Genomic DNA, 14,004 nt, shown 5'->3' on the forward strand with positions numbered 1-14,004 from the left:
TAATAGGTCCGACACCGCACAAGCCCTGAGGCTAGGTTCACATCTATGCAGTTAGCGTTTGATCCATTTCTGCATTGCGTTTTGCGGTGCATTTTTGCACATGCGGTTTTTAGTGCTTTTTACAGAAACGCACTACAGTCCACTTAGCATGGTTTCCTATGGGACAAGTTCACATCTATGCTTTTTTGAGCTGCTGCAAAAAGCAGCTTTTTTGCTTCAATAGAGCTCATTGGAGAAACTGCCGAAATGCATGTAGTGCATATTTGCAGCTTTACTGCCGCGTTTTGCATTTTTATTCTGCCCAGAAACAAAAAAAATCCACTTTAACCAAAAAAAAAGCTGGAACAAATGCAAAACGTGGTAAAACTGTGGCACAAACACATAAACACGCTGCAAAAAGCACTACAAAATGGACAAAAAGCACAATGCATTGGTGTAAACCAGGCCTTATGGACCAAAGAAATGTATACATTTCTGTTTATTCGGCGATTACTTTGTAATTACTTAAGATGACACCGTTATATATATATATATACATTTTTTTTAAAGAACAAAGAAGGCTTTCTTTTCGTGAATATTGTCTTCCAACAATTATAATTTTTTCACAATTCTTAGACAATTAAATGTAACAAAACTAAAAAAAATGCACATTTTTTTGAGCAGTGCTAGATTAAAAATAGTATTACTGCATATAGAAAGTGTGCATTTTATTCTTTAATTTGTCCTGTTTAAAATTACACTAAAATTATGATTTTGGTACAAAACATTGAAAAGCAATTTACTAATGCAATACATTTTTTCAAATTTGTGCTTTTTTCAATGTGAAACATGTAAATATATGTTAAAGGGTTAAAATATTAACGTACAAAGCACAAACAATTACAAAGAAAACATTTTAACTATTAATAGTTTATAAAATAGAAAATGAGCAAAAAAAAACTTGAAAGGAAAATAATTAATTGGAGAAGAAGAGTAAGGAGTTAATTAGCGTAAATTAAGGGTTAAAAAGGGGTTAACCAGAATAACATTTTTTTTTAATAACTAAAACCCCAAAAAACTTTTTTTTTTACTTGACAGTTGCCTTTGATCTATATATATATATATATATATATATATATATATATATATATATATATATATATATATATATATATCTTTCTGTTTTTTTTCTTTTTTTCTGCTGAACAATGTTGTTGATAAACATTGTCTGGCTTCTTACTTTTTTTTGACAGCTCCAGACACCAGGACTTTTTTACACTTCAGTTGTGAGCAGGGGAACCCCACTGACAGCTTAATGAGTCATCAGTCCTTAATAAACAGTGATTGTCACTTTTTAACATTTGCATTTCATCTATCAGTGGAGGAATCCCACTGACAAGTCCTGCTGACAGTTGAAAGAACCTAGTCTGAAGGCATTGGTTTCAGGTATCGGAGCATTTGCACAAGTATTGATACTTATGCAAATGCTTAGTATCGATACCCATACTAGTATGGGTGCAGCCCTAATGTGAACAATATCTTAAAGCCCAACTCCAGGAAGAAATGAAATGTAAATACTAAATTCTGCATTAATTATTCTAAACCTCTTCTTAAAACAGTGGTCTCCAAACTGTGGCCCGAGGGCCAGATGCGGCCCCTTGCTTGCTTTTATCTGGCCCTTGGGGCACTATTTTCATCCACTGATACCAACAATGGGGCATAATTCCACACACCAACACTGACACCAATGAAGGGGCAGAGATAATCCCAATGACACCAAAGATGGAGTACAATTCCTCCCAATTACACCAACAATGGGGACCAATGATAACAACAATGAGGCGCTATTCCTTCCAATGACACCAACAATGAAGCCCAATCACACCAACAATGGTGCGCTTTTTCTCCCTCTGACACCAAAGATGCAGCATTATTTATTCATAAGGACCTTTTTGGGACCTTTTCTACTCCCAATGCCCACAGTCTGCCCCCCCCTTAAGTCAGAAGGACAGTAAACTAGCCCTTTGTTTATAAAGTTTGGAGACCCCTTTCTTGAAGGATAAGTTCACCTTTGGGAATATGTAACATGTTCCACTCGTTTTTAGGGTGGAACATGTAACATGTTCCCAATGCTGCAGCCGCTGCCCGAACCCAGTGCCCCACAGACATGAACCAACATCCCCCCTTTCCCCCTCCCGGGGAGAGAGCCTGACATTGCCCAACAACACCCCTGCCCCCCACCTGGGAGAGCCTTCCACTAAGCCCCCCAGCGATAGAGAGAAAGACACTCATCTTCACAGCTCTGGACATCCATCAAGCAGCCCACAGCCTCTCTCGGATCCCACCTGGTTCCCATGGCGTCCGTGTCTCTTCTCCCATCCCTTCTTCTGGGGGGAGGTGCTTCCACCCCTGAAAAATGCCACCCTAGGCAAGTGCCTTGATTGCCTTGTGGTAAATACGCCCCTGAGTGTAATGTATAAAAGTCACAGTTTTCTAAGTGAAAAAAGCTAACATCCAGACTCTTTTCCCTGCTTGTTATCTTTTTTGGGCACTGGTCCCCTCACTGTCCCTGTGAGCTCTCCAGCCTCTGGAACCCATGAGACAGCACTCAGGCACTGGGAGTGTTACCTTCACCTATAAGAGATGTCCACATCAAGCAGGCAGTGAACACCGAAACAGGGGTGGACTGACAACTCATGGGGCCCCCCAGGCAATAGGGGATCATGGGGCCCCTGTGTCCTTGCCCAAACTCAAAAAAAGCCTATGAAAAAGGTACCAGGGGCATCTCATGGGGCCCCCTACTGACCCTGGGCCTTCAGGCAGTGCCCGAGTTTCCAAATGGTCAGTCCGCCCCTGCACCGAAACAAGGATCCCAGGGAGTAAGCAGAAGAAAAGAGGACTATCATAGTATTGTAGCTTCAGGTACGTTTAATGGGCATTTGGATAGGTTTTTTTTTTTTTGCTACCAGCATTTAGTTTGAGGAGGTTTGCTAATATCGTGGATTAAAAAACAAAACAAAATTAAAATGCCAATAGTCTCTATGCAAATAAGAGCAATGCAAGTTTCTGGTTTAAAGCAAATTTGTTTCAAAATCAACAACATCACAATGCACCTCCTCTCTGAACACCGTGATTCTGGTACAAGTTAAAAAAAAATCAAAAGCAGAAACAAATCATTTGCTATAGTACAACAGAGAGTTCTAATGACAACAGGTAACAGATGTAACTCAACTTACATGGTTCGAAACAAACATCAGGCTCCATCTCTCTATGAAGTAACCTGTCAACAAAGATCCAGAATGAAATTAGTTTATTTAGAACACTAAGGGGGGTTATATACTAAAACTGTGTGGTGCAAAATCTACTCTGCATAGAAACCAATAGAGATGGGCTGAACACACCCCTGTTTGATTTGCGGTCAAACATTTGAACCTACTATGTAACTATGTAAAGTTGGGCTGAGGACTTTGAACAGAAACAATGTACTGATCGGTAGCTTACGGCATCTGAGTACGTGGTAGGATATCGCTCAGTTACTAAAATGTGGCATGAGTTATATTATTAAGTCATGGGGTATTTTAGTAGTGACACATCCATTCATGTTTTGACATTCAGCTGTCCCCACTGACAGCTGAATGTCAAAAGAATTGTCGGCATTGCCTGACAATTAAAACAGACCCTTCGGGTCTGGTATGGATTTTGAGGGGAACCCCCCATGCCAAAATCGTTTTAAAAAAATGGCGTGGGATCCACCCAAAATCCATACCAGACCCTTATCCGATCATGCAGTCTAGCAGGTCAGGAAAGGGGGGGGGGGGGGGGGTGGAGTGAGCACCCCACCCTCCTGCTGAACCATACCAGGCCACATGCCCTCAACATGGGGGGGGGATGCTCTAGGGCAGGGGGGCTCCCCCCCAAAGCACCTTGCCCCCATGTTGTTTGGGACAAGGGCCTCTTCCCCACAACCCTGGCTGGTGGTTGTGGGGGTCTGTTGGTGGGGATCTTATCAGTATCTGGAAGCCCTCTTTAACAAGGGGCCCCCCAGATCCCGGCTCCCCTATGTTAATGAGTATGGGGTACATGGTACCGCTACTCATTCACAAAAAAAAAGTGTAGTGCAAAAAAATGACAGGAGACAGTCTTTGTCAAGTCCTTTATTAAAAATAAGAAAAATGTCCCCCAAAGTAGATCCAAAATCAATCACAATGCCTGCCACCACCACCAACCTGAAAAAAAAGAAAAAAAATCCACTCCGCCCTCGGCTCTGGCTCCCGACGCCTGACAGCTGCGCCACAATGACAGTTCTTAAACAGGGTGATGATGTCACAAGGGGGCAGGATCACCCTGCCTCCTTGTGATGTCATTATGACCTGTGATTGGCCAAAGCATTGCACCTGACCTGTGGTGGGGCACGGCGGGCGAACAGCTTACGTTCGACTCGAACATGCAGCCCATCATTAGAAACCAATCAACTTCCAGGTTTTAGCCCTGGTCCACACTAACTACGAATTTGAAATCGTTCGACTTCACTTGAAGTTGCACAATTTCAAAGTCGCATGTCCGTGTGACTTCAGTTGTAAGACATCTGTGCAACTTCATGCCAGATGTCAATGCAAACTGCACCAATAATCAGCAAAAATAATGCAGAAACTGCTTTTCAAATATGTGTGACTCCGACGTAGTTGGAGTTGCACTGATTAGAACAATTCTATTGCTGATCATAGGATTTTATTTGAACTGTCAAATTGTGTGTGAATGGAGGCTTGTTGTCAAAGCTTAATTGAACAAACTGAAGTTAGAAGCTGATTGGCTCCCATGCACAGCTAAACCAGTGAGTAAGGCTGGCCATACACTATACAATTTTCTGTTCAATTTCTGCCCAATTTCCTTTAGATTTACCTTCAGCTCTGTAGTGCAAGGGCCTGCCTAATTGGATACAATTGAAAGTGTTGTTTAGGTTTGACCTCCTTTTATATGGTTTTTGGTAAATTTAAAGTAAAATTCTCAAGAAAATTGTATAATGTATGGCCAGCCTAAATCTCCCTCTAAACAGCCAGTCCTCAGGGACAATGCATAGTGCTTTTCTTTACATTTTCTATATATCCACTTGACCTCTGGAAGGTTTTGCACCCTTCATGACCAGGCCATTTTTTGATATTCGGCACTGCGCTACTTTAACTAGCAACTGTGTGGTCATGCAACGCTGTACCCGAATTACTTTTTTATTTTTTTCACACAAATAGAGCTTTCTTCTGGTGTATTTGTTCACCACTGGGTTTTTAATTTTTTGCGATGTAAATGAAAGAAGAGAACATTTTGAAAAAAAAAAACAATATTGTTTACTTTCTGTTATGTGTTCTGCTACATGCTACAAGCATGCTGGGTACTAGACAGGGGTGAACTGACAACTCATGGGGCCCCCGGGCAATAGGGGATCATGGGGCCCTGTGTCCTTGCCCAAACTCAAAAAAGCCTATGAAAAAGGTACCAGGGGAATCTCATGGGGCCCCTTACTGACCCCGGGCCCTCCGGCAGCGCCCGAGTTTCCAAATGGTCAGTCCGCCCCTGGTACTAGAACTTATATTCAGTGAGCTCATGTGATCTGGGTTCTTCTTCCTCTGAGAAGGGAGTTCCAGCCAGGGAGGCAGCTGCCCTCCCTGGCTCACGCTGCCAGGAGGGCTCGGGTGGGCGACCTGAGGGCCATAATGCTTGGACCCAGGGTGCTTCTGAAAGCTGACTGAGGGGGATGTCTACAGATCCTGTCTGGTATTACGGAGGAAGGTGACCTGCAGCAAGGACCTTGTGAGTACAGACTGTTCTACAGGGATTCTGGGACTTGTTTAGCCCCCTTGGGATCCATATAGTCAGCTGCTGGGTGTAAGCTAGAGGCTGGTGTCCAGAAGAGCAATTGTCCACCAAGTCTGCATATCTGTAGAGGAACTTTTCTCCATTTTTTGTAGTCTGCTACACAGATCTACTTAGAGAAAGCTGTCCTCAAGTGTTCATAGTTTAATTTGGAGTATCCCACTATATCCCTTCCCTATCCCAGTTATAAAATAATATAAAAAAAACAACAAAAACTACAACCTGTGGACTGATCACTGTAGTAACAAGCAGATGTTGTGTGCACCTGGCTATAGGAAATACTGTGTGTGAAGATCTAGGGGAAAGCTCAGGCAAGATACAAGAGGCTCCTATGGGGGTAGGGCTACATGTGTTAGAGAAGTAAACCACCCCTTCCTCCATACAGCACTGTCTGACGTTTCATCCAGGGAATGAGTGTTTGGAAGCAGATCAGTTTTGCTGTGTGTGGGGCCCTTTTAGAAATAGGAGTCTCCTCACTCAGGATTGGCTGCAAAGTTCTTGGAACAGAGATCCCCACAGATAAAAGCCGCATAAAAAAAGAAATGTATCAGGAGAGACCTGCATAATTGGGAACTACCCCAGCCCAAAAAGACCCACAGAAGGGGCTCCTAGCCTTGTTTTTATATTCATCAGGATAAGGATGGGGGACTGCACTGAACTCAGAAAGACAAGGAATTGAGGCTACGTTCACATATATACGGTGCGGTACAGCGTATGTGATTCCCACAGGAACCACACTGCATTCCTGCGCAAATCACATGCGAATTCTGTGCATGTTCAGTTCCGTCAAGTATGGCTCAAATCGCACTGCATCCACACCAAAGAGGTGCAGGAGCCATTCTTGGGTCTACACTAGAATCGGATCGCATGGGTATTCACACCTATGTGATCCGATTCTGCACATCGCACCACGTTTTGCAGACTGATTTCGGGGTGTTGTTAACATACACACCCGCAGCGGTGTGCATGAATGGGGTGCCATTCTGATGCGGTGTGGAATTCGCACAAAAAAATGCTGCAAATTCAGCACAGCATCAGTGTGAACCCGGGCTGAATCATATTGTAAGGGACTGTCCTCTGGAAATATAGGTCTATATATGGTTTAGGTTTTTAACTACTTGCCAACTGCCCTGTAGCGGGTGTGCACATGCCGCAGCAGGAATAAAACCCCGTTGCTTTTGGTGAGTGCTAATGTTTGGCCAGCCATGAAACCACTCAAGTAAATGGGGAAACTCTGCAAGTGCCCTGCAACTGCATGCTTCTATGGGGTCCAAGGGGTTAAATCAGGTGGTGAGAAAGCAACACAACACTGATTGCTTTAACCCTTTTTTGCTGTAGTGCACATGGTTGCAGGGCACTTGCAGAGCGGACTCATTTATTTTATTTATTTCAGGTACTTATATAACGCCGTCGCTTTACACATACAGTATATATTGTACATTCATATCAGTCCCTAACCCTCAAGGGGTGTACAATCTAAGGTCCCTAACTTACATTCTTACATACTAGGGACAATTTAGACAGGATCCAATTAACCTACCAGCATGTCTTTGGAGTGTGGGAGGAAACCGGAGTACCCGGAGGAAACCCACGCAGGCACAGGGAGAACATGCAAACTCCAGGCAGGTGGTGCCGTGGCTGGGATTCAAACCAACGACCCTAGTACTGCCAGTCACTCGAATGGCTCATGCTTGGTAGGTGGTACACCCACCAACCATGACAGGGTGTATAATGCTTTCCGCAGCTGTGACATGTCTACACCCCTGGCCACTGCAGCTAAAGGGGGTGCGGTTGCGGCGGTAAAAATACGTCTTAACTATGGGGTGATACCCCCCAAACTGCAAATGTAAATGAACCCTTACTGTTCTGATCTCCCTAGAAGGTTGCTTTCACACTGACGTGGTGCAGTTTACCTGCACCATGGGTTCAGTGCAGTGTATCTGCGACTTTTATGGGTTGGCTGTGCTTTGCCTTAGACTCCTATTATATTCTGCAGGTGTGGTGCACTTTCTGAAAGTGCACCAAAACTCCTGCATTCAGGAACCTAGGTTTTGATCCACCAGTCACCTGGCTGCAATCTGCAGGTAGATTGCGGTCTGTGGGTTGCTGGCCCCCGCTTTTAGGCTAGGTTCACACCTATGCAGGTTGCGTTATAGCCGTTTCTGTCATGTGCTTTGCGTTTTTTGACGCGTTGTGTTTTTTTTTTTTCATTTTTTAAAATTTTTCTTGTTGCTAGGCAGATTTAAAATGCAAAAAACGTGGCAAAAATGCATCAAAATTGCAGCAAAAACACACTACATCCTTTTCTGCAGCATTTCCATTAAACTTTATAGAACCAAAACTGCAACTTTTTGCTTTCAAAAAAGTCTCTGACCCTTTCCAAAAAACGCAGCGGGTGAAAATGCAGAGATGTGAACCTGTCCCATAGGAAATCATGTTAAATGGACTGTAGTTCGTTTCTGCAAAACACTGCAGAAAACGCATAGCTGTAAGGCATAGAGCAAGTAGAGTAGGTAAGTATAAAATGACTAATAAGTACATTTCCTGTTGCCCCCACATTCAGCAAGCTTTACGCTGTCATGTATGCTGTGCGGAGTGGAAGAGGAGAGAAGGATTCTGAATAGTTGCTAGAAGGGATTTGCAGGTCAGCACATTTTAATACATAAGAAGCATGAGGGTGTTGTAGGCGGTAGAAGCTATAAATACCTGAAAATATAAAGTATTTCTGCCAGTTGAGGATCCCTCTTCTTCAGCGCTTGGGCTCAGACAAAGCAGACAATGACAATGGTTTGGCGTCCAGCTGGGTTGAAGATTTCAGCTCTGCCTCTCTCCAAGGAAGGATTAGATCAATATCCCAGATTCTATTTGGAGAAACAATGGCATTACTTTTTATATCCACTTTTAATCATTTTGATCACTTTTTATAAGACATACCTGGTGATGCGCTTTGTATTCTCTCTTGAAAATATCTGTGAAGTTCGAAGTACCTAGAGAAATAGGGCAGACCAGACAAACAAGAGCATGTAAATATTTATTGTCAAGCATAAAACCAAACAAACAAACAAACACTGTCTGTTTGTCTACATCCCAAGCTTTATGGTAGATACAGGCCAGAAATAACACAACATGATAATGAAATATAAAAGCAAAAACACAGAGCAGATCTGTCGAGCAGACTGTTGTCAGGTAGAAGTAATCCAATACTTCCATGGACCACCGGTAAGCACTACCCCCCCCCCCAACTATAACGTTCTACACTTTTTGTTTTTACTTAACTTTACTTTTTATCACATATACTGTAGGACCAAACTTCCCTAAGGGATATCATTTTGCATTGACATGTTCTCTTTAATGAGACATCAGGGTCATTTTAGACCCCTGATGTCTCCCCTGCCTAGCACTGAAGCTAGTGGAGCACCCCCCCAACTTTAACTTTCTACACTTTTTTTTTTTTACTTAACTTTACTTTTTATCACATATACTGTAGGACCAAACTTCCCTAAGCGATATCATTTTGCATTGACATGTTCTCTTTAATGAGACATCAGGGTCATTTTAGACCCCTGATGTCTCCCCTGCCTAACACTGAAGCTAGTGGAGCACGGATCCAGTGTAGCCTCAGACCAGTCAGAGTTCTCCATGCTGGCCGGTGCCCACAGCTAGGAGCGCCTACAATGGGAATGAGAGCATCAGAACTGGACCATGAAGCCAATGGAAGAAGGTGGCCTAATCTTATGAATAACTTTTTCTTTTACATCATACGTGGGTGCGTGTCTATCATTTACCTGTGAAGAGATGGAGCCAGGATGCAGTATGGGAAGACGTTTGATGCTTTGGGCAATGTTCTGCTGGGAAACCTTGGGTCCTGCCATTCATGGGGATATTACTTTGATACTTACCACCTACTTAACCACTTCCATACCGGGCACTTTTACCCCCTTCCTGCCCAGGCCATTTTTCAGGTTTCAGCACTCTCACACTTTGAATGACAATTGCGCGGTCATTTGTACCCATATGTACCCAAACTAAAATTTATAATTTTCTTCACACAAGTAGAGCTTTCTTTTGGTGTTATTTAATCAACACTGGGGTTTTAATTTTTTGCTAAATTAACAAAAAAAGACCAAACATTTTGGAAAAAAAACCCACGTTTTTCTTTGTTTCTGTTTTAAAAGTTTGCAAATAAATAATTGTTCTTCATAAATTTAGGCAAAGTTGTATTCTGCTACATTTCTTTAGTGAAAATAACCCAAATTAGGATGTATTATTTAGTTTGTAGGAAAGTTATAGAGTTCACAAACTATGGTATAGATCTGAATATTGATCAATCCTGAAGCACTGACAGCCAATCTAATTTCTTGAGGTCCAAGAATGTCAGAACAGTACAGATATCCCCCAAATGACCCCTTTTTGCAGAGTAGACAGTCCGACGTATTTGATCAGAGGCATGTTTTTTTGAAGTTGTAATTTTTTTGTCATATTTTTTCAGAAAATTAAATTATTTTCACTATTTTTTTTTTACATACTGTCACCAGTGCAGTACAGCGCCATCATATAACTGGCATGGCGGTGATCAGGGACACTGACTGGTGACAGCACGAAAAAAAAAAAGTATAACTTTTTTAAAATTTTTATGTTTTAATTTTTTATTAAACATTTTTTCTTTTTTTTTAAGATTATTTTTTCATATTTCACTATGTCCAAAGTAGTATAATGTTACCATAGTGACATTGTACTACTTTGGAGAAGTGATCAGTATTTTTTTTTTTTTTTACACAATTTGCTTATAGCAAAGAATTACTTCGCTATAAGCAAGCATTTGCCTGAATGACATTGATTCATTCGGGGTTTTTTTTTCGTGCTTAGCTGTGATGGGGCCACGGCAACTCACATGACAAAGATGGGCTGTGATTGGCCCAGCTTGTGCATGTGATTGCTGTGACCATTCACAGCTAGACACACTTGTATACAATGGATTGCATGAAAGGAAGCCATCCATTGTATACAACTGTCATGTGACCTGTTGTGGTTGGTCACAGCAGGTCACCTGGTACTGGCAATGGGGCCTGTGCACAGATCTATCATTATCCAAGGTACATGGCCGGTGTCAGATCGCGCCGCAGAGCGGCCCTGCAGGCAGGCGCACTGCGCGTGCCTGAAAGGACACCATATGGCGTCCACCCGGAGGGACAAGCTGTTCGCCCGGCCGCCATCTAGCTATAGGCTGGGCGGCAACTGGTTAAACATTGTGGGTGACCAAGAACACCCCTTCATGGAAACGGTATTCCCTGATAGCAGTGGCCTCTTTCTGCAAGATAATGTGCCCTGCTACACTGCCAAAATGGTTCAAGAATGGTTTGAGGAACACAAGTTTGAGGTGGCTTGGCCTCCACATTGTGTGTAAACACCAACAGTAACCAGAAACCAGCGCTCAAACCTTTCTTGATGCACTCAAAATGGAATAGTGCACTTGCTGAGGTGTCGCCCATGATAGACTGGGGAATCTTGATAGTAGCAAAAAAAAAAAAAACAGGGCGCACTCTCCTCGTGCATTAACGCAAAAATGTATTAAAAAGATGCAAAAACATACTCACAAGCCATAAAGGTCATAAAAACAGAGGCAAGAAGTAAAAAGGTGCCAATCGTGGTCAGCAGGTTCCGGCCATACGTCATTGGCTGGGACATGCTGACTGACCGAATCACAGCACAGATTGTGGATTTTACTTTTAACCTATATTCATACCCACACTGAGCACGTTCCACTTTCAGTTAGAGTGTGTAATGTTATTGTGTATTATGTTTACTGTGCATATATTTTATATTTTATTTTGACACGATCTAGTCAGCAAACGCATGACCTGTTTTGCACTCCCAGCACTTGGCACTTGTATATTTTTTTTGGGGGGGATTATTTAGCATTAGTTATCAATACCTTTCAATACAGTGAGGTCACTTTATATGTATTTTTATATCATTGCACCTACTTATTTAGTTTTTCATGTGAAGCGCTTCACCAATATTGTTTTTTATGTAGAGATAAACAGATTATCAAAATAATTTAGAAAGAAAAATAAATGTATTAAATGTACCTGATTACATTTGTTTACATACTACTGTCAGTGAGGAATCCCCAGTGGGGATGAGTCATGGTTGTTTCATGGTTGGTCAATTTTCTTGGATACGTCCATTAAATAGCACATGGCTAGACCGCAAATTATTTAACCACTTGCCTACCAGACACATATCCCCTTCCTTACCAGGCCTATTTTCAGCTTTCAGTGCTGTCGCACTTTGAATGACAATTGCGCGGTCATGCAACATTGTACTCATATGAAAGTTTTATAATTTTTTTTCTCACAAATAGAGCTTTCTTTTGATGGTATTTACTCACTGCTGGGTGTTTTACTTTTTGCGCTATAAACAAAAAAGAGCAAAACATTTGAAAAAAAAAGTTTCTTTGTTTCTATTATAAAATTTTGCAACCAGGTAATTTATCTCCTTCACTGATGTGCGTTGATGAGGCCTCACTGATAGGCAGCACTGATGGGCACTGATAGGCGGCACTGATGGGCAGCACTGATTGGGTGATCATAAGCTTAAAAGCCGTGGTTAACAATAGTTAACGGTGGGGTGGTAACCCGGGTGAAGAGCCGTCATCTCTCTGCGATGTGGGGAGGTCAGCTCTCGGCTGGAACAGCGTGGTGGCTGGAGGGAAACAGCGGTGAGGCCGGCAGGCGTGCACGTCCTCCCTCAGAGTCGGATGGAACGCACGCTGGAACGTAGCGGCGGTGTGGCCGTGATGACGTCAGATCCCAGGGTGCACTGCGGCGCGTTTCAGAGCATGCACTGGCCGTGGAAGGCAGAAGTGCACTCCTTTTTCAAGCTGCTTTTCAATGGCCAGTGCATACTCCGAAACGCGTCGCAGTGCACCCTGGGATCTGACATCATCACGGCCACACCGCCGCTACGTTCCAGCGTGCGTTCCATCCAGCTCTGAGGGAGGACGTGCATGCCGGCCGGCCTCACCGCTGCTCCCCTCCAGCCATCACGCTGTTCCAGCCGAGAGCTGACCTCCCCACATCGCAGAGAGATGACGGCTCTTCACCCGGGTTACCACCCCACCGTTAACTATTGTTAACCACGCTTTTTAAGCTTATGATTACTTCACACATGTGAGTGTTTCTACATTTAGACTTGAATAAAAAGACTTATTGCACTTAGAGGCGCTTCTCTCCTTTTCTCATCTACTGAAGTTGCTACAGCTTATTTGGAAGCCTTGCCCTCAGTGCCACACGGAATCCTACGCTCTTCATACAGTAGCCACCAATACCACGATCACCCCCATACTACCACTTCCCAGGACTTTGCAGTGTTTGCACTGTTACAACCCTTCCTCATTTTTTCTGATGGGGTGGCACTGACTGGCAACTCTGACTAGCAGCACTGCTGGGCACAGGTGGGCGGTACTGCTGGGCACAGGTGGGTGGTACAGGTGGGTGGCACTTCTGGGCACTGATGGGCACAGGTGGGTGGCACTGCTGGGCACAGGTGGGTGGAACTGGTGGATGGCACTGCTGGGCACCGATCGTCAGGGCACTGATCATCAGTGCAATAATGACCGGTGCTGATCCCTGCTCTAACAACTGTACTTTCCTCACGCTCTGACGCTCTGACAGCGTCATTGGACACGGCTGATCACGTGGTAAAAGGCTGCTGTGATTGGCCTTTTACCACATCACGTGATCAGCTGTGTCCGTAGGAGAGCGCGTTGTGGGAGGATGTCATATGACGGCCTCTCAGAACTGGCCGGCCGCAGTGCAGCCATCATTCAGCTATCTGCGATCAGCAACTAGTTAATTTATGTATTTTTTTGTGAAATTACTTTTATATTACTGTTATACAGGATATAATGCCAACAATTTGCACAGCGCTTTACAATAAGGGAGATAATTAATTTCCAATACAATAAGATACAAGAGGGTTAAGAGGGCCCTGCTCATAACAGTTTACAATCTAATAGGGTGGGGCAAGAGGTACAAAAGGTTACAAGTGTCGGGGATGAGATAAAAGTTCAGTTAGTTGGAGCCATGAAGAGATGAGTTTTCAGGGACTGCATAAAAGCAACCAGAGTAGGACATAGCTGGAAATATTGGGGTAGAG

At 43.3% G+C, this 14,004-nt stretch overlaps 1 protein-coding gene across 1 annotated transcript in view; it reads right to left on the reverse strand.

The window, feature by feature from the left end:
* The window catches only part of LOC149445087 (major histocompatibility complex class I-related protein 1-like), a 107,420-nt gene that overhangs the window by 30,220 nt on the left and 63,196 nt on the right, over positions 1–14,004 (reverse strand). The window contains exons 2-4 of the mRNA XM_089654226.1: positions 8,779–8,831; positions 8,551–8,705; positions 3,216–3,259 (exon numbers count right to left, since the gene is read on the reverse strand). Coding sequence (XP_089510352.1) covers positions 3,216–3,243 — 28 coding nt within the window. The 5' untranslated portion in view covers positions 3,244–3,259; positions 8,551–8,705; positions 8,779–8,831. The remainder of the gene's footprint in view (positions 1–3,215; positions 3,260–8,550; positions 8,706–8,778; positions 8,832–14,004) is intronic.

Source organism: Staurois parvus, unplaced genomic scaffold, assembly GCF_062004578.1.
Source record: "Staurois parvus isolate SC_StPar_1 unplaced genomic scaffold, SC_StPar_1.0 ptg000746l, whole genome shotgun sequence".
NCBI classification, from domain to species: Eukaryota; Metazoa; Chordata; class Amphibia; order Anura; family Ranidae; genus Staurois; species Staurois parvus.